Genomic DNA, 22,305 nt, shown 5'->3' with positions numbered 1-22,305 from the left:
AAACTCCCATGGACTTTAATGGGCATTGGTCAGGACTAAAAATTCACCAGCTTGGACCCTTAATTTATAATCTATTATTAAAAGATAGCTCTTCCAGAAGCATAATTTCTTTGGCTTCTACTCTGTGGGAAATCAACTGCATATTGAAGAAAGCATATTCAGAAAAGTGAAATGGAATCTACTTTTTAGAGTGAGGAATTTATTTCTCTGTCTTCTCTCCATATTAAGATTACTTTATATCTCAAAATAAATAAAAATCAAATCAGTCAATGGGAACTGAGTCAGAGAAACTAAGACAACATTGATAGTGCAAGAAAACAATATTTAAGATAATTCTGGATAATGGTTCTGACAACAGTGGACTATGGTACAATGACTTTTAAAGGCAAGACAGGAAGTCCAAGAATCCACAACAGAGATATCCACAGAGGAATTATTTATGCACTTAAGGAGTATGCAGCCATTCCTATGTTGAACATTTCCATAAGAAAAAAAAGAAAAAAGAACATTTCCCTTAAACATGATAAGAATGAGGGATACAAGTCTGCACTGTTGATAAACATAGTGGTACTAGCTGTTTTGCCACTATATAAAGAGAAGTCTAAAGAATTTTTTATGTCTTAAGGATATCATCAAGCTTTCCTTTAAAAATTCTAATTTTCAAGAGTAAACTCTAAAGAGTAAACAATAAAAATCTTTTTTTGGATAGAAATCTAATTGCTAAAGAAATAATGAGCACAACAGTTGATTGATTTGATTATACCAGAAAGGCACTGCATAAAATAGGAGTCATTCACTTAATAACTGAAAGGAAATGATTATTGTTTGTACTTTCAAGAGCTATCTTTAATATACAGCCATCTGAGGAAGGATTAGGTCTTTCTGACATATAAAAATTCTCACCCTTTAAAGGTTTAGCAGTGCTATATTTTGTAAGAATGTAGAGTAAATACAGTTAATTGTTCAGTTACGGTTTCAGTTTCTGTCTAACATTTGAAAAAAGGGCCATTAACTGTCACATGCCTAAATTTTACAATTATTAGACAGGGACAAGACCAATATATATTTGCAGAGGAGCAAGAACATTAGCTCAATTCAATACACAGACTGAATCCCTAACATTTGGAACATATTCAGCCACATATCGCTCCATCTGCATCAAGAAGCAGAGCTCACTGCAGCAGACACAGAAACACTTGTTTAGCTGCACCTACCTGACCTGTCCATCAAGTTAGCATATGAGCCTGCACTAGCCTGCCATTACACCTCCCTCTGACCTTCAGGGAGCAAGGAGGGAAGACATTCTTGTGGGGTGAATCCCTGTTTCCCCATCTAGTTCTCCTCTGCTATCATGCTCATTGTATACGGCACCGATTTTTGGTAGCTGGAAGACAAGGTTTCCTTAGTTCCCAAGTTGGCAATATTGGACATTTGAGGCCCTGGTCTGTTAGCGAGCAGCAAGAGTAGCAGGGTTTATCCCCATCCTATTGCTCCTGAAATAGGTGAGTGAGGTGTTCTCCTCCCCTAGAAAATGCCTGAGAACTTGGGTGGGGAGCAGGCCTTACCATGACACCAGTCCCCCAAGAAGGAATACAGGCATGCAAGCCAGGTGACAGCCCTAGATAACGGTCTCTTAACAAACCTGGAAGGCCTCCCTTCCCCTTCCCAGGCTGTTTCACAGGTTCTTGAACTTTTGGGGGAGGCCAGTTAAGTGGCTGATAGCAATGCCTGAATTGGAATAGCAGCTTATTCATCCAACCCCAATACTAATGAACCTTTTGCTAAAATTTGTTTCAGCAATTATTTACTGCAGTGTAAGTTCTCAGTGCATGAGGCACCCACCCAAAGTTTGAGGGACCTATGGCTGAGATCCCTCAATTGCTTTCTCCATTTATATGCTGTAATACTAGTACTTACAATATACATACTGTTTCTCAGCTACTGTAATTCTCTCTATGAATGAAATTCTACTATATGTAGTGGATGAACACAAGGCCAATGTCCCATCTAAGGCACAGTGCCCAGGGCTATATTTCACTGTGTTTGAATAAAGGTATTTTTCTCTCTGTTTCCCCTCTATATGAAGTTTGCCTAATTCCTGACCAATTTGGGTATCTTTTCAACTGTTAACCAAAATACTGTAACTTACATGTTCTCTTGTAACTGTAAAAACACTGATATTATACTTGCCAGCCAGGAGTGTGATTGAAATGTTTTACCTTTTCATGAATTTCTTGCGTAGACTGAGCATCACAAAATGCCACCGTGGCTACATCCTTCAGAATAGGCATTTCTACTGTACAATCCCTGCCATCCAGCAAAGCTACCAAAGGGCGTGGGTGCATGGGCCCATTCATGATCGGAGGTCGAATGCCTACAATGAAATAGAGAAACGGGATTATTTATAAATCAAGAAAATGCAATTTTCAATAACAAATGAAAGTTAACCTCTATATTTGTATGATGACAAATAAAGATTTCAAGAGATAAAAGCTAATAAATCAGGAACCGGCTTATTCTCAGCAGTAAACAATAAAATAAAGAAAATGCTGGGAAGCAGCCACTTGATAGGTTTGCGTGGATACATTCTGAGGCCATCGAGTAAAAGTACTAGAGCAGCCTCAAGATCCTAAGCCCTGAACTGTATAAGACTGAAAACAACAAGAGTGCAGTCATCTGCTAAAGACAGGACCTCACTGCATTACTGAGTAGTATCTGTACAAATCTTGGGTTAGGTGTCACTGACAGGATTTCACAACTTTGCAATCTTGAAATAGCACGATAAAAATATTCTGCAGGCCTGTGACAGTGAAACTTATAGAATAACGTAATATGCATTCAGTTCACTGAGCATTCAGTTTATGTTTACAGATGATTTGCTGAAACTGAAATCACAGTGAGAAATGATTAATTCAATCCTGTGTGATTTGCTGAAGATCCAGTGTAAAAATTCATAATGCTGACCTAAAGGGTCCTTTTTTAAATTTATGAACTTCCTAAAATTCTTCTGTGAGATTTGTCAAAATAAATGCATCAGTACTTGTTTTTTTCCTAAAACAAAACCAATAGCAGCTCTTATGAACAACAGTATGATGATAAAGCAATATACATATTGAGGGATGAGGGAAAGAATGAGTTACGGATGCAGGCTTCATTTTCAAGATTCCAAGCTGCTAAAAAAAATTTAAGAAACATCATGAAAATACTTTGAAAATCTTTTTAATGGCATAGAAATTATAAATATGCAAACCTAATTGAGGAAAGATTCCTGTAACCTTCAATAATATTAAACCATTACATTTATAGGAAAATGACTCTCTCCAATAGACAAGGGAAAATGAATACAAGAGCTAGGGAATACTGTAATCTTTTCCCCTACAGTACATACAGTTTGAACTACTGCAGAGAAGCAGTCTTGAAATGCCTCATGTAACCATTATAATTTCTATAGTTGTAGTATGAATTTTATATGCTTTGCAGTCGCTAAACAATTAGTCTTAAAACTAGTGCAAGAGAGCTAGGAGGGATGAGGGTCCCTGCCCCCTCCACATCTGCACAGGTTACTTGCTTCATGGGGCAGAGTGTGGGGGGCTGAGCAGCCTCTGTGGGACTGCTACTCTGCAGGTGAGTGGAGAACAGGGGGAGCCCTGGCTATCCCGTGGAAAGGTGCTGGCCAAAAGAACCGAGTTGCTGTGGAGGGGGATCTACCACTGGCCCATACCAATAGTGGATTACTTCCCCACTAGCACTGAAGTGCCGAATGGGAATGGGGGAACCATTAAAGAAATGGTGACTCAAAAATCATTCTCTGGTCTGTTCCTGGGGCAGAGCGGCTACTTGTTGCCACTTATACGGTAGATTGTAAATATACAGTCTAGTCCTACATTATGATTTCATATTTAAGCCATTTACTTGCTCAAAGAGTTTTATCTTTGAAGAAAAAAAAGTATTAAAGTCAGCAAAATTTAAATCCATTTAATACTCTTTCCAATTATTCCTATATTCAATGCTTTTTTAGATGGCACAAAATCCCTTGAGAGGCATCTAGAAATAACTCTTGGCTTCAATTTAAATATTACTAGATATTTTTGTCCTCTTTTCAAAAGCAAACCGCAGCAGGATCTCTCAAGCTTAGAGCTGGAGGGCAATGGACTTTTACAAACCCCTTCATATCTGGTCACCACCTAAATCTGTTTGGTCCCATTGCCTTTCCAACAGACTGGTCAGGCCAATGGAGTTATAAGATTATGTGGCCGCCCAACATCTTGACAGATGAAAGGAGGTGCAACAAAGTTGGTCTGATAGTGGTGCTTAGCAATGGTATGGGAAAAGAAAATGGAGTAGCACTGTGTTATTCACAGAATAGGGAGAGATGGCAAGGCATCCACCAGCAATGGCGCTCTGTGGATGAGATGCTCATGAAAACCTTCTCTCTCAAGAAAGGACCAAGGATATCAATTTTCATTATCGATCACAGTGGGTCTCCTCCTTGGTAAAACAGCAGGGTTCTATTTAGTGATATTTCTGGCAAATACCACCAAGAATTTCAGTGCTCATTTTAATATACATGTACTTGGATCAGCTTCAAAAGTTAAGTATGATTGAAACAAAATGCAGACCTTTTCTTTTTGACTCTTCTTGAATCATGTATCTAGGACAGCCTAACAGTCATTTGCACCATCCACAAAGGATCATGTGCTATCCTTGATATTGGTAGTATTTTCTTAAAAATGCATCATATGCTAGTGCATAACCCAGAACGTGAACACCACATGAATATATAACTTACCACTACAAATTTACTTCCACTAGCCTGACAACTACTGATCCTTTTTGGGCACTTCACTGAAAGCCCCCACTGTAAATTCACCTGGAACTTTGCCATGCTTTCAAAGTAAAGTAACTTACAGAATCACTGCTGGTATCCTGATATGTAACCCAAAGTGCAATAAAGTACAATTACACTTTGAAAAGGAACTGCACAAATAATAATTGTGGGATTCCAGTTTTATTGCCTCTCTTATCAACTGGTCATGTAACAAGTAAACGATGTTTTTTCTAATCACCAGTCCAGCAAACCTAACCTAGGTCTGAGAGACAAATTGGATTCTTTTGGGCTCACGCCTCATCACCAGTAATAAAAATACTTGCAACTGGAACTTTGGACCAAAACTACTGATGATGAACAAGCCAATATATATAACTCAGAGGAGCCCTCAAAAGCATGTCTCTCTCACCAACAGAAGCTGGTCAAATAAAAGATATTACTCCATCCACCTTGTCCCTCTAATAGTTTTGCAACACTAATATGTCAGTAGGACAGCAGATACGACTCTGAATAAACACAGAGAGCAGAATGGTTGAGTAAGAAAATGCCATTTTTACAGTCACTTTCCAGAAAAAGCCAATCTCAGAGTTCACAAAATACTGAACTGCTAACGCAACAGAAAACCACTTTTTAAAATAAGGATTCCTCCAAAAGGGGATCATTAAAAAAAATACACGTGGGGCCTGGTTCTGTTTTCATTTATGTCAGTGTAACTCCATGGATTGTAACTGAGTTACGCCTGTTTAACATTGGTCGTAAGTGATATACCAGACTCAGGCCCAAGATATAAAAGGAAAGGTAACAAAAATAACTTGAAGTACACTTCTACTCTACAGAACTTAAGACTGGGTGTAGCCAGTAGTGCCCTCAGAATTTAAGTCTAACTTGTGACCTTGACCATGAACACACAGCTAATCCTGTTTGCCAAAATCCTCCCTAAACTTCAGGCTAGATTTCCTGTTGCACAACTTCTCAGCATAAATACCATATCGCTGAACTACAGACACTCAATAACTCAACACTTAAGTGAATTTATAGTAATTTCATCTCAATGGCCGTAACGATTTAAAGTTTACATTTGAAAAACATGGTTTCACTATGAATCAGACTTCTGAACAAGAAACCATTTCTTCCACCATTTGGGTGCATTCTGTCTATTTCTTATCTAGAAATGTCATGGTGTGCCATGTGTCTGGTCTCTGCAGCAAGCCCTCAGAGTGGCAGGATAAAGAAATGTGTAGTCAAGAGCAATATTTTCCGTGCTTGCATTAAAATAAAACATGCAACTTAATGCCAAAAAAATGAATGTGGATAAAATGGGATTCTTCAACCAAAAATACTAAACTCAGATTTAAGAGCCAATTTTGTTTGGCTGGCTTTTCCAGGTATATGATATATCATAATACAGGTAGAAGAACTTTCAAACCATCTATCCCCAGATCACAGCAGCTTCACAATATATGATCAAAAACAAAAACAAAAAAAATTTCTCAGTTTATCCTAACTCCAAACTTTCAGGAACCCCTACCAACCTGACATTTCTTAATCTGAGCTTGATTTCCAGGGTCATGAATTCGATTTCTCAATGCTTTACAATCTTCAGTATTCTCAGGGAAAATAGCATCCTGTCACTTGATCCTCATTTCCATGTCTTTAACTTTTCTTGCAGTCTCCTGTAATCTTGAACCAAATCTTTTAAACTTCTTATCCACTGCAACCTCTGTAGCCTGGATCGTGTTCAAATTTTTACTAAAAATCAAACACAAAAAATACATTAAAACAACATTAAGGGTCTGACTCATACTCACAAAAGCGAGGAAATTCAAAGTTGAAGCTTCTCACTGCATCCTTACTCTTCTCCCTTTCACTGCTAGTTTTCCACCACCCCTGCTGTGTGCTGCCATCATCCATTAACATTCCACTGAAATCAATGGAATGTTAAGACATACATGGAACATTCAGCAGCACAGCAGGTGCACGGTAAATGGACATACCTGGAATGTTCAGAGCAGTCATGTGATAAACTTTTTGCCTAGGTGTTTTGGGTTCTGAGGACAGTTTGTGATCTCCTGTACCATACGGGGCTGGAAATGCCAGACACAGCGGTGTGCACTAAAGATGGAGTGAGAAGACTTAACTCTGAATTTGTTGGTTTTGGTGGGTATAAGTCAGGCCCTTAATGTTATCTAATGTATTTTAAAAAAAAATCTTCTGCTAACAGCTCTAAATTCAACAGGCCACAATCCAGCAATCACTGACACAAGTCTGTCTTGTCAATACATCAGATCATTAAGGCCAAAGTTTCAGCACCACTACAAGGCAATTGTGTCAACAACTGTTCATGTTTTACTGAAATGAAAGAGAAATAACACCAGAGTACAATACGCATATCCATGCACAGTCGCTACACATGTGAAGAGTAACTATTATATGTGGACACAACAGTGTCTTTTATAACAATATTAGGATGATTATTTAAAAAAACACATTCAAATCTAGTGTGAAGCCAGTTTTCAATTACAGAATCTGACACAGCGTCAATCTAATACACAAGCAATGTGAGTGATTGCTTGGGTCTTCACACAGACTTGGGGATTAATGACCTGATCACCTGCTCAGGCACTCAGTTTGGAGGAGAAGGCATCTCATGCCCAATTCCTCTCATTCCCCTGGTAGTTGTGCCCTACAAATCAGCCATCCAGCCCTTACATGAATCCACAGTATATTTTTTTCTTATTCTCTGGTAACTTAACAAATGGATAAGCCACCCAAAATTTGTTAAACAAAAATCCCAACACACACCATCATTCATGAACTAAGACCTTGTACACCAATTTTGAGCTAGGGCTTTTTCGTGACATAAAATGAAAGGTAGACATAAACGTTGATGCTAAAATGAAAAATTCTCTGGGTCCTGGACAGACCATCTGTATTTTAGTCACTGATCCTTTATTTTAAGCACTTTCTCAGCAACTATATATGTAAGTGAAGTAGTCAGATTACACAAATGAAGGGAGATGTCTAATCGGGTTATCATTTGCAGCCATTCATTGGCATTTAAAAACAACATAGATAGAAGAAATAGAAGAAAAACAGCTATTTAGATTAACAATATTATTTTTACATTTGTCTGCCATTGCTTAATGTAACTACAAGAATCATTAATTTTTGTCAAAGCATCGACGTTAAAATGAAAGGGACACTGTCAAGTTTGTAGGCCCGAAATTTGACCTACCTTTCATTTTCTTATATCTGTTTGCAAAGTCCATGTAATTCTTTAAATGTGTTTTTCTTTTTTCAAAACAAATGCTTCAATTCTCTTTTTTCTGAAAAATATATCAATGCCAAAAGCACAACACTCATGAGTAACCCTATAACAACAAACCAGAATGCAAGGGAAAAGGGGGACGGGGAGGGCACTGGGAAGGAGAGTTCTCATTCTCAAGCTTCCGGGGGGATATGATGAATAAGTATGTAAAACCATTATTTTATTATGAAAACTCCCTTGACAATGTCTGTTAAAAAGAACGTTTCCTATTACACTTGTCTTTTAAAATGTCAAAGTGGTTTTAATTTTAAACAATAAAACACAAACTACTGAACTCCCCCTTCCCCACCCCCACTAAATAGTTAAAGAACACCACACTATCAAGACATGCTGGGCAGCCAGGTAACTCATGAGCTTGTATCTGTAACCTGTGCACCTAGTTCCCTATTCCCTTTTGTTTCATCTCACTTTTTTCCATCTAAAATGTAAATTCTTAAGGGTAGGGAATGTGTCTCTTATTTTTCTGGGAAACATCAAGACGCCTTTTTGGCATTAAGATAACAAAACCCTTGGTAACTTCATCCCTTTCCTTAATTAATCTAAAACAAACAAAAATACATTTTGTAATATGACTACAGAGTTGTCATAAATTAGGTTCGCTAATACGCCATTTGTCTTAAAATTAGTAGAAAAATCCCAAATTTTACAATTCTCATTTGTGGTCTCGCAAGACTAACTTGTAGGAAAATTAGAAATTTTTTAATTTATTTTGGGGCCACATCACTATGTGTTTGTAGGACATGTTCTTACATGATCCTGTTGAATTCTGATAAACCAAATTCAGAGAAGAGGTAAATGGCAAAGTACTTACAAAATTACATACTGCCTGTAAACTGGTCAAAGAACTGGCTGTAAGAGAGAAAGAGGAAAAGTAGACTACTATGCACCATGTTGATATTCAGGGATATGTAAAGTGCATGTAATTTACATACCATGAAATCCTGGCCCAGTTGAAGTTAATGGCAAAACTTCCATTGATTTCAGAGAGGACAGGATTTCACCCTATGGGGCTAGAAAGGAGGTTTATCAAGGGAAGTAGCAAATAGAAATACCTAAGAGGAGGCAGTAGTCAGCCCCACAAATTTCCACTAGCTGGCAGACGAACTCATCATTTCATTTCACTGGAAGTTCAGAGTTGTAACTAGTATATAGGGACATAAGGGCCAGATACAAATCTTATTGAAATTGACCAAAATAATTCCATTCACTTCAATGGGGTTTGGGTCCACCCCTAGAAATGCAGATGCAGCAAAGTACTTAAGCACTTGCTTCACTTTTACCATGTGAGGAAGTCCCCCTGAAGTCAGTGGGGCTACTCAGATGCTTAATGTAAAACACATCCTGAGCAGTGCCTCGGTCAGGAGTAACAGTGATCTATGGGTATGAACGCACTCTGCTTCCTGTTTACCAAATTTGGGTAAAAATCAAGTAATTTTGTAAAAAACATAACAGACCCAAAAGGTGTGGTTTCTGGATCAGTGCTCACCTGATGATGTGCAAAGCAGTCACACATACTTGTCCTACATCCTCTCGTTAATTGTTTTGCCTGATACACACCACATTCCTTCTCATTGGCATGTATGTTACATTCACTTTCCACACCGGTGCAAGTTACGTTACTTTACCACTTACACCCGATATATAGCCAATGCCGCCAAAATGTATATCATTGCAATATTTGGCCCAGTGATTTCCATGGGATTGGGATTCACATACACCACAGCTGGATTTTGCCCTGTGTGAGGAAGTCCCACCATCACTCAGCCAGGCAGTGTTATATCAGGAAGATGCAAAGGATCTAATGACAGGACACTATGTAACTACATGATGCATTTTTCCTGTTGGACAAATCCAAACAAGACGACTCAGTGGTCCTTCTTAAACAGACAATATTTCCACACAGTTACCAGACAACAGTGGCTGGGTCACTATGGACACAAAAACTTCAGGCAAACTTATCACAGGGTATAACAAAAAATTAATTCCCTCAACTGTTCAACATATTTTGCAACCCATAAGCAGAAATAATGCTTATGTAAATAGGAACTAAATAATGGCCTGACAAAACAGTCTATTCATTAAACATTTACTTCAAACAGCCACATGAAATCTGGCTGGCAACACCTTCACATCTGTCACAAAAATCACACATGTTAATGTCTCTGTGCTGTGTACGCTATGATGATATGCCCAATGTTAACTAGAGCTTTTCAAAACAAACCTTGAAACAATATGAATCACACCTTTGTAATGTCAAATTAATGAATGGCAATAACACAATGTGTGACCGTAGAGAATGTTTTAATTGTATATCATGGTGAAATAACCCAACATGCTCAGAAACAATTACATGAAAGAGGCCGTATCAAAAATACTAATAAAAGCACAGTAAATCAACTAACTATAGTGTATGCTAAGTGCCAACGTTTTGGAGCTGCCATTTTGAGATGACAGGAACTTAAAAGCAGGCCTCATATTTCAAGGCCGGATCTTTTCACAGACATGCAGGTTTCAATACCAACTAACAATAAAGGCTATGTTAGGTTTTATCACTGACGTGAAAAGAAAAGGAGGGAAGAGAAGGACATTAGAAATGTTTGACATTTGCAAATATCCAACCTCTCAAAATAACAATAAAGAGGTATTTGCAAGAATAAGGTATTTTCAATTTGTGAAACTGAAACTTTCTATATTTGTGGCTATTATCTCACTAACTATAGATTCATAGACTGTAAGGCCAGAAGGGACCATTGTGATTACTTAGTATGAGCTTCTGTATAACGGAGGCAACGGAACTTCCCCTAGAACTAGCAACATATCTATTCTACAACTGGAGCTTTTACTTCCTTAAACCCCCAAAGCTTTCCAATCACCCTGATGGAAAAGCTAGAGACTTATGAAAGCACTTTCTGTTCCAGAGTCCCAACTAAGCTTCCTATGTACATTACATGGGTCCCACCTCCTTTCTCCCTTCATGCTTTGAATTAATAAACTATTAGGATCTAGAGGAAGATAGAAAAACAAGTTGCCTGTTCATTTTAATAATTATTATTATTTGCTGTTTGTTAATTGCTGAGTGTGCTCAATTCTGCGCAAGTCCCAAATATCAAGACAGAAGAGCCTGCCCTGGAGAATTTACAATCCAAAAGACAGAGGAGCGGACTTCAATGGAGCTATGATAATTTAATTTACATCAGCTGAGGATTTGCTACTAAAAGGCAAGATGCATTGGAAGGCCCAGAGAAAGGGATTGCTTTTGATTATTTGACCTTCCTACATCAGCCTATTTGTTTTTTCATTTTTTAAGATTCTGGGTCTGGTGGAAGAAGTGGGTCTTTGCGGAAGTCAGATTGTTTGCCTACTTCGCGCAGTTTTTAATTTTAGGGCCACACTGGAGCTGGACATGCACTGCTGTATATAGAATGGGAGAGGCAGAAGAATGCCAGGAACCCTTCACTTGCATCTCTATACAGGGGCCATTGCAGTGCTTTCCTTAAGCATGGCTAGAACAGTGCAACTACTAGCCATCTCAAAACTTGGAGTGCAGCGAGGGCAGGATCATGTCTCTGACTGACCAGAAGAGGCTGGCTGGACACAATTGGAAGGAGTATCAGAGGGGTAGCCGTGTTAGTCTGGATCTGTAAAAGCAGCAAAGAATCCTGTGGCATCAGCTCAGGATTAAACAAAGACTGTGAATGGTTTGCCAACTACAGAACCAGTTTCTCCTCACTTGGTTTTCACACCTATACTGCTAGAACAGGGCCTCATCCTCCCTGATTGAACTAACCTCGTTATCTCTAGCTTGCTTCTTGCTTGCATATATATACCTGCCCCTGGAAATTTCCACTACTTGCATCCGACGAAGTGGGTATTCACCCACGAAAGCTCAATTGGAAGGAGGAAATGCATATTGCTTCCTACCTAAAGGTGGTGGAGCCGGTCTGGCAGAGTATAATCCCAGGCAGTTCTAGGAGGAATTCTGGCTAAAGTCTGCCAAATTTCTTACTTGCTACATGAGCTGCAGGGTGACTCTGCAACACCCACTCTTGCAAGGGTTGTGGCTTAAGTCACAATCTTGTTTATAACTAGCAGGAAACAGGGCTGAAACATATGCATAGCACTGAAAAAATGAGCAGTCAAAGGGCTTTAAATTTGGTCTTTATTTTCTCTGGAGTCATGGTCACTTTCTAATTACTGATGAGTTAAAGTGTCCCAAAATAAAGAATTCAACAAGAACACCATGTCACATACTGCAACATGACCCAGCGACATTCCTGAGAAGCACCAAATGTAAGCATTGTATCCCTTATATGAAGCTATTGGCACTTTCCTGTAAGATGAATACCTCTGCAGTAGGCTCAGAAATTGCATATTTTATATATATATAAAAATAAATAAAACCCTTTATTTTAAAATATGTTTTATAGAGGACCTGGTGGGAAGTGCACTTTCAGATGGTGGCACTAAGGGAAGTGGGCGTAACTTTCTTTTTCAAAAGTTAGGCAACTCCCACTGACATGAACAAGAAAAACAATCTGCATCAACAATTGTACTAAGAGCAAAATGATTAACTCTCCTAGTCATTCCAACAGCAATCTATATTATGCCAAGATATATCAAGGCACTTTACCAAAGGAGTATTGGATGTATCCTGAGTCTCAGAAGCAGAGCCTTTCACCTCTAGGAACGTGGTTCAAATCTGACCCAGCATGGCCGAGTTTCTCTATGAAGTGAGAAGAGTTGGTGGTCTCAGTCTAGCTCTTAGTGGCGACTGCCCATATCACAAAACAAACAAGCAGCACAGTCTTCTACCACAGTGGTTCTCAACCAGGGGTCCAGGAACCCCTGGGGGGCCTGCAAGCAGGCTTCGGGGGGTCCGCCAAGCAGGGCCCGTGTTAGACTCACTGGGGCCCAGGGCAGAAAGCTAAAGTCCCACCATATGGGGCTGAAGCCTAGGACCCTGAGCCCTTCCACCTGGGACTGACATTGAGGCCTGAGAAACTTGGCTTCCTGGGGGTCCCCTGTGGTATGATGCCCCAGGTAATTGCACTGCTTGCTACCCCCTAATGCCAGGCCTGGCTTTTATATGCAGAAAACTAGTTGTTGTGACACAGGTGGGCCTTGGGAGTTTTTTATAGCAGGTGGAGTGGGGGGGGAGGAATTAGAAAGAAAAAAGTTGAGAACCCCTGCTCTACATCATCACCACAATTAGCACCCATTGCTGGCAAATGATGAAGACTGGGTGGTCATGTAAAGTGAATTTAGGATGCAACATAGTCAGAGACCTTTGTCTTTTGATTTGTCAGTAAAACACCATACAAACTTGAGCAACTGTGCAAATGAATGGAAAATAATAAACCTTTCCCTCCCTCTAAAGGCTATTCCCTCCAGAAAAGAAGTAAGGCATATTATGGGGGCAACACAGGGAAGGTTTCATTACCACTGCCTGTGCCGCAGGTATTTTGTGAATAGAAGATGTCAGTTTATAGAGCTGTCAACCCAGCAGCTTTCATGAGAACTAATTATACAATATTTTAAAGACACCACTGAAGATGCATGACAACATTTCACAATCCCGTCTGTAATGATGATTATTCTCCTTTGTGCTTCTCTCTGTGTATATTAGGTATTGGACAGGGATGCTGTATCAGGCAGAGTAATCAAGGTGGGGCCAAACATCAAAGGCTACTCCACCCCTCATCCCAAACACGAAAAGCAATTTCTACAGCAGCACACCTGTACTTTGACCTAGAACGTTAAGAGGCACTCCTTGTTTTTCTTATCAAAAATGTTGAGAAAAAACAAATATGGGGCTTTACGAAACCAAAATCAGTTTTACCACGTTGAAGGGTTTTTTAGATTAGCTGAATACACTGATTAGCTGAATACACTGAAAAATACTGAACTCTTTTACATTTTGAACACTTAACTCTCATCAATGTCTTTAAAATGTCACTTCTTAAGATTTTGTTTTTAGGAAAGCTTTTGTTGTGATTCATCTCCGCTTCAGCTAAATTCACACAGCTATTTGTGGCAGCAATCTTTCCAGTGAAAAAATAATGAGTCTTGTTTGGGGATGGGGGAAGGGAAGAGAAATAAAAATCTCTCCCCAAAGATTTGCAACTAAAACTTTGAAAAATCCCCAGGCATTTAAAAAGATCAGTGTCACTAGAAACCTCCACTCAATACACTATTAAGACTTCTGTAAATGAGGACAATAAACTCTCTCAAATTACACTGCATTATGCTCTTCTGCATGCCAAAGCAACCCCATCAACACTGATCCAGGACAAGGGGCTCTAATCTTTAAAGCTCCTTTAATTCCTCCCTCCACCCCCCACCCCCCGAAGACAGTGACCTCTTTGCTCTTCTCTGTTAATATTAGGAAAATAGTTGATTATTATTACAAATCAGAGGATAGCTCAGGCTTAAAAAAAAGAAAGAAAAAAATCTAAGAATCTGAAGGATAAAGGAATCAAAGACATCTTCCATCCAATATATTCCGTAGGCTGACTCATGCTAGCTGAGCCAAATCTTCAGTACACAGAATTTTTTAGAAGATGTTCATTCTGAAGGTAAGCAAACAGGATGTATAAAAATGACTAGTTCACTGAGACTGGGCCAGCAACAACAGTGCAACAGCCAAATAAAACAGCCTGTTTACGGCAACAGCTTGGTTCAGATTACCAAGTTACATTTAATCACAATATAATAAATCCTACCATGATGTGAGATAAATGTTCTAGTGAGTTTTTCTTCACATGCAGTTTAGAGTTTCAGTTATGAAGGGGCTGGTCCCAGCACCACAGTTAAAGTTGTGTTGGAAAGTCCAGTGGGGACTTATTCCCATGAGTTGATGAAAAAAGCCAAATATTTCCTTCTTACACAATACCATTTTCTAAAGGGTTCTAGATGTGATTTTTGTGAATGTTTTAAGTGTTTCCACTGAATTGGTTAAAAGTTGGAAGTATTCAAAAATTACCTATTTTTGGATTTTTTTTCCCACTGGCTTTTTGATGTTTCTTGTAGTTCTCGATGTTCTCACATGGTTAAAAATGGTTAAAACTTAGAAACTTCCCTAATGGGACTAGTCACATGAATAAAATTACTCTGTTTGCAGGATAGGGGCCTTGCAGTATAAGCTTTTTAGGCCACAGATCATGTATTTACTTATTTCTGTGAAGTGCAAAGGACATTTCTTGGTGTTTAAAAACCCAACTGTCGGGGAAAATCATATAAAACGTGTTACCGAGGGCTTGTCTACACAGTGGGATAATGCGCTCTACTGGGGCGTGATTTCTAAAAACCATCAGCATGTTGCACATCCCTTGGTCTGTGCAGAACCTGCAGGTGCGCGCTAAAGGTTCCCTAGTGTGCTTTAACATAGCACTATTTCACACAGCACTACATTAAAGTGCACCTGCAGGGTTTACATAGACCAATTAACGCGCATTACCCCACCAGGTAGACAAGCCCCATTCTACTCAAATCAATTACAACAAGAGATCCATATCTGGACAATGTGAACAATAAGCCTTTTCTCTTTCATATCCTGAATTGCCTGATAAATTAAAATTACGGCTATAATATTGTATATTCTTGTTTTTGAGCCAGAAACTGGTTGTATTTTTACCCTGCTGGAACATGAAAACTATCTAATTTGATTCAGAAACAGTTCTGAAAAACAAATCCAAGATTACAATCCCTAACAAATGGAAGCTAAACTGTCAGTCACCGGTATCATTCTGACATTTTCCAATCATTTATCTTAAAAAATATAAACTTATTATAGCCTCTGTGTCTACCAATCTGCAGGCAAACACTTAGGAAATCTGCCCACAGCATACATGTGCGTCATATAAATGTCATCTCCCCCTCTCTAATTGAAACTTCTTCCTCCTCAGTGACAGCATAAAACTTTTGCAGAATTAGAAAGGTCATGAAAAACAGAGGACAAACAAAAACTGACCTTAATAACCTCCCTCAAAATAAAGAATTGATTAGGTAGTAACTAGGTAGGATGCTAGATGGATGTTACTAATTTCTTCCCAGTAGTTGCAAAAAAAGCATTTTCCAAAGAAAGAAATTGTAATTTCTTTTCTGCTGTATGCCTACATGACATGCTTCTTTAAAGCCAAGAACAAAATGTGGGTAGCAGGAAAAACAACAATTAAGTACTCCAAAAGTTGCATACAAAAAAAAAAATTGGCCATTGCATTTCCAAAAATCAAACTGCTGGCGCATATACTCAAAAAAGTTTGGAATCTTTTGGTTATCTTCCAAAGGTGACCAAAACCCCACCAATTTAATGGAAATAAAATCAAATCAGACTATTTGATACATATTTTTTTAGTATTCTAAAGAGCCACAGCATCAAGGAAGATTTTGGACAACAAATGTAGCAGCTTCCCTCCCCTTGAAATTTCAGGAAAAAGGGAAGGGAGAAAAAATAGGCCGCTTGGTTGGCCAATACAAGTGAATAATTATCAGAAAATTCCCCCAGATCAGAAAGTATTATTACCATCTTCCAAAACAAACAAGAAGATGGTGAGGATAACCCTGCTGGTGAGGTCCAGGAGGAAGAGCAGCAGACCTTCATCACTAATTTAATTTTCCATATCACTTTGTAAGTTCAGCCTATGACTAACTCTGAGAGAACAACTGAAAAGTAACTGAATCAGCTCAAGTGTTTTCATGGTGGCATTTTACAAAGAAAGAGGGGGAAAAGCTCTAAAGCAAGTTAATACGGCAGCTTTCTAGCATTAGCTGCATCCAATGGTTTTACGCTTATTGTTAGGTACTTACCTTTCGTTTGAGACAACAAATATCCCCCCCTCGCCCCAGGGTAAACTCTGAGCCAGTTTTAGCTCCTGTAGCGTTTTCCCCATGGACTTTGACCAGATAGATTAACCTCTAAATTCTTTAATGTCCCAAACAACTTAGATACGGATGAAGAGCTATTACCCATCGTTTATCCTGTAGAGTGAAAACTAAAGAATCTTGAAAATATCTATGGAACACCCTTCTCGGAGAAATTTTTACATCTGTGGAGTAACTCAGGGGAGAAGATGCTCATTTAACAAGGACTGTAGTAAAGAAACTGAGATGGAACACACAGAATTTACAGTGGAAAACCTTGAGAATGTGGCAGTATTGTCCAGTTGCTAAATACTTCTGGAAGCATATTTCACTTCACTGTTCTTACATCTTTGAAGCACCAGTCAATCATACCCAAGATTAGCATTTTTGGTTGCATTAACGGATATAATGTATTGTGAATACTGCTCCTTTTTGGCCTCTCTCCACTGAGCTATTTCCCATTGCTAGAGTAGCAATCACTTTGGACTGGAAGGCTTCCACTAATATTCCATTCCAGCACTTTCAAGTCCTGGGAGCTCATCATAATAAAAAATGATATATTTTATGCAAATTATAACCTCATTAAACGTATGCAGCACTTGTGCCTACAGGTCAACCAGGACAGGGCTCCATTCTACGAGGTACTTTACAAACAGAGAAAACGACAGTCCTGGCCCTAATACAATCTAAAATATATGCAATATCCAAAACCTATAGAAGCCAGTAGACTTCACAAATTTCCCCCCTTAATAGTATAATCTCTCTTCTGAGAACTTTAATATTGCTTCTTATATTTATGTTTTTACACATCTGTTCTCTAGGCAGCCTCCAGAGTTCTGTTATAAGCAATGCTATATAATGTCCCTATCTTTTATCACATGCCTATATTTAACTTACTTAAATTAAAAAAGATTAAAACTGGAACTAAAGAATAAAAAGAGCAACTTTTGTGTCAAAAGTTACCTGGAGGACAATGTGGTTGGTGGCTTAGTACGATCAGTCTCGATCCTGTAGTCACTGAGTCCATGGGAGCGTTCTTATGGATATCAATGAATGCAGGATCAGACCCTGTCTTTCAGATCTAGGTACTTTGGTTCAAGTAAGTAACATGCAATATTATTTTGGTGATTTTATCCTAATCTTTGGTAGGCATCTGCATCATAAAACTACAGCAGACTTGACATGACTGGCAGCTGCGACTCAAAAGAATTCCAGAAATATAAAGTGTATCTCATCAGACTTGAAGTGCATTGGGATAATTTTGTGGGTAAAACTTGTACAGATCTTGCTTGAACTATGTAAGATAGTGTATCATTCCCTCCCTTTCACAAGCATTAAGTCAACTGGAATATATTTAAATACATATTTTTAAATAAATAAAACATACAGCACAGACTACTGGTTTTAGAATTTGAGGACACATTCATGGCATCTACTTTTGTAAACGTGTGTCCAAAGCCATGCAGAATACAGTGACATCTATGCAAGAGGTACACTACGCAACGATGACGTCAAGATTCCTACAGCACTTCAAATTCGCTCCTTCACATATTACCCCCAAAGAAGTGGAAGCTTCGCCACTACAGCAAACTTAAACATAAAGGAAGCCCTAGAAAACATACTGTATTATTTGGTGAATACTGACTCTATATGTTGTTCTAGAAAGAACATAAAGACAGACATAGCTCCTACCTCAGGGAGTTTACAACTCTGCACTGAGATAGGAAGAAATCAGACAACGCGATAGAGCTTTTCCATCTCTAATTTCTAAGAGTTAGAGCTAAACAGAGGTTCAGGCCTAGTGCCATCCATGCAGGAACACCAGCAAGATACTTCCGGGGTGGAAGGAGGGAAGTAATTTACAGCAAGCAAGAAAGGGTGCATCTTATCTGCCCCCATACCCAGTTAGCTCCACTGGCCAGTGCATTTTGAGGGGAAGGGTGGAGCCTGTCTCTCACTGCTTCTCACTCTTTTCTGCCTGCCCACCTGTGACTTGTTCACAGGGAGGAAAGGGGAGGAGGAAGGAACTGGGAGCAGTGGGATGCAGTCAGTCACACAGGAAGTGGCAAGACCTAACTTCTTTTCATAGTCCCATTAGCACTAGTGAAAAATCTAGTTTGTAAAATGCTGTGAGCAAGAAGAAAAAAAAAGGGGGGGGGAGAGACAAGTTCTTCTGAGTTTCTTCAAAGCCAATTTCAAAGAACGTAATGGAAGGCTCAGAAAGGTCTCAGAAGAAAGATCTAGTATGAAACAAACTCGTATTTTTATTGGATGCTACAGGGTCCTAAATAGACCATATTCCTTTCAAGGTATTTAAATAGAACATTTAAATATGTAAATTGGGGATTTTTTTCTCTATTGTTTTTCTGCACCTTGACGAGTGTAATAATATGAGGGGAGGGGGATATGGCTAGGCAGCAATGAACCCCATGGTTGTAGTGTAATACCACGGAACTAGTCAAAAAAATGGATATACATAAAGAGTAATAATCATACATAGTGCAAACTTACAGCACTTTTATTGCAATCTGCCAAAATTGTAGATAGACATATCATATGTCAACTAACTGGGCTGAATAGCATGAAATTCAGTTTACACTAATCAGCAAAAAGGGAGAAGAGAATGAAATAAGTGGGACTTGCATTTTATTTTATAGTACAATAATGCTCCTAAATCAGACCACCTGATTGGTTATTACATGTGTAAATCTGAGTGGAATTTCTATATGATCCATCAAATGCATTCATTTTCTGATCATTCAATGAGTGACCTTTATGAACCTGTTACTCAAATAATTCACTTGAAAGTTGAAATGGAGTGGGCCAGTGTGAATTCTTATTCCAAGAAGCTTATGCAGTTCTTCAGCCAGTGTCTGTTACTCTCTCATAATTAGAATGAGGCTAAATTTCACCATATGGAAAGTATGTTTAACTCCACTAACTCTACAGAGTTGCACCAGGCTGAATTTGTACCTAGAAGTTTATATGACCTCTCTCTAAAACAATGCCAATTAAAACAAAATTCATGAATGGCTTTTTGTCCAGCTTAATCTTAACAATCTGTAGATATGAATAAACAAATATCACTGGTGTCTGCAGAAAGTGATACAAGTGACACCAAAAATGCCATTCCGGACAACTTAAAGTTAAGTAGCAGGAAGTAAACTGGGTACCACCCACTGGGGGAGGTAATGTAAATAGTCTGACTTGATTTTGGGAAATAGCGATCATCATTACATCTGCAAAAGGAATGAACTATTCCCTATTTTCTCCAGTACCCTGATTGTCTGATGGTGAAATCTATTTGTTTTTCCTGAGAAGCAGTCGCTGAAGTGTTCCACAGTCAAGTCAGAAAAGACATTACTGCAGTAATCATCACAAAAAGCCCATAACACAAGTTCGCTAATGGCCATAAATAAGATATTTTTGGGAACAGCCTTTGATTTTGCCAAGAATCTAGAAGCCTATTTGGTACAAACAACCAGTCATGATCATGGTAAAATACTACAGCCTCAATGAAGTGTCTCTGCGTAGGACCCAGTAAGTCTTTGCTAGAGAAGAAAATGTAGCCTCGAAGTTCTTTTCTTAAACCAAATAAGTAGGGATGGTTAACATCAGTAAATATACTATACTAATTTTCAGTGCAGTATCTCTGCATAACTAGGAAGCTCCATGTGCTTTCTGGGTTTAAACTAATTAAAGGGAAAAAAAACTACCCACACATCCTTCTAGTTAGTTATTCATATTAATTGTTTTATACTATACACTAATTAATACAGTAACCAACACCAAGAGTATTAACCTCTAATATTTTAGTCTTTTAAAACAAATACAATAATTTTCAAGGACAGAGGGAAAGGTAATTTTATATAGCACTGGAGAGCATGCATACATTAACAATGGAGAAATGATGAAGAATACAAAGGGCTTCCATTTTCACATTTAAAAAATAAACAAGTAACTACATAGACAGTAAAAGGAAAACACCTATAAAACAGGACCACAACAAACATTTTCAATGCCAATGGAGCACAGAAATGTATAGAAGTCAACAAAAAGTAACCTTTTTATTATAAATATAAATAAAATAAAAACAACACACTACCAATCAAAATGCTCATGATTCATAACTATTTTACAACAACAACAGAAGAGGACTTGACTACAATGCAATTTAAGGCATGTGTGGTATATGACTAATGGCACTTTGCCACTAAAGTACTTTTAAAAGTTGCCATTTTCTAGTACAAAGGAAAATATTATACTGAACAGCTAAACTAAAAAAGCACTGAAGATTAACTTCGACTGGACTAATTCTTACTGAGAGTTTTTACTTGCTAGACATGTAAGAATAAAATTGTTATTCAGCGCTCACAAAAATACCACAGCCTGCATGTGTTATTCATTGAGGTTTTATTTTTCTACCTCACATACGTCCTTACTTTTCCCCCTTATTCATGTTGAGAAGTACCTTACTCTGCAATTAGTCAACAGGGTAACTCACAGAGTAAGCTGGTACTCTACTGAGTAAGTGTGGCAAAAATAGGCCTGCTGTGAGTTGTCTAAAAATTATTAAATGACAAACCTGTAGCATTTCAAAGCCACAGCTTTTCTCTGCTACCCAAGGTAAGGAAGAGAGAACGTTAAAAAATTATAATTAAGATGTGGAATTATAAAATTATTTTATGTAGAAGGATTAATAGGTTTTCAGTTTGCATGTTGGTGAAAAAGCACCACCACTTAGGGTGTTACAAGGAAAAAATTATAATTTAAAAGTTCATTCATAATTTAGAAGCACCGTACAGTGTATATAAAATAACTTTAGTTATTTTAAACAATGTTAAATGGAAATGGATGCCAAAGATCTAAGAGAAGCAAATTTCATGGTAACATTGACATTTATAAGCAATACAGCAAGATGATTCAAATGTTTGGTCTTTACAGCCCAGAAAAATAAATAAATAAAAACCACCAAGTAAAAGAGCCATAAAACTTGCATTATAAATGAACACAAAGTAAAGACAGAATATTAAATTTATCTTATTGCCCTCTTAATTTCTTTTATCAAGTAAACAGCATAATAACTCTTTCCTCCCCATTTCTATTTAGTTCTTGAGAACATATTAAAAGATATTACATCGAAAACTGGAGGAAAATTACAGTCGTAGAAGTGGCAGCTGGGATTTCCCGACATTCATCACTAATGCATTTTGCATGTATTTGTATTTTATTTTTATGTCTGCATTTTGCATGAATATTAAATGTCAAAAAATTCCAAATGCCGGCACTA

The 22,305-nt window shown here is 38.2% G+C and overlaps 1 protein-coding gene across 12 annotated transcripts in view; it reads right to left on the bottom strand.

Annotated features, from left to right (window-relative positions):
* CTBP1 (C-terminal binding protein 1) overlaps nucleotides 1-22,305 on the bottom strand; it is a 281,889-nt gene that overhangs the window by 45,968 nt on the left and 213,616 nt on the right. For 6 of the 12 annotated variants that reach the window (XM_045017778.1, XM_045017785.1, XM_045017779.1 and 3 more), the window contains one exon: nucleotides 2,220-2,374. In XM_045017778.1, the coding sequence (XP_044873713.1) occupies nucleotides 2,220-2,374 (155 nt within the window). Of the gene's footprint in view, nucleotides 1-2,219; nucleotides 2,375-6,360; nucleotides 6,578-8,063; nucleotides 8,155-22,305 lie in introns of all 12 variants that reach the window. The other 6 variants (XM_045017784.1, XM_045017783.1, XM_045017781.1 and 3 more) reach the window with 2 other exon arrangements.

This window comes from Mauremys mutica, chromosome 5 (genome assembly GCF_020497125.1).
Source record: "Mauremys mutica isolate MM-2020 ecotype Southern chromosome 5, ASM2049712v1, whole genome shotgun sequence".
In the NCBI taxonomy this organism is placed as follows: Eukaryota; Metazoa; Chordata; order Testudines; family Geoemydidae; genus Mauremys; species Mauremys mutica.
The sequence above is the reverse complement of the archived record's forward strand: the minus strand, read 5'-3'. Positions and strand labels throughout refer to the sequence as shown.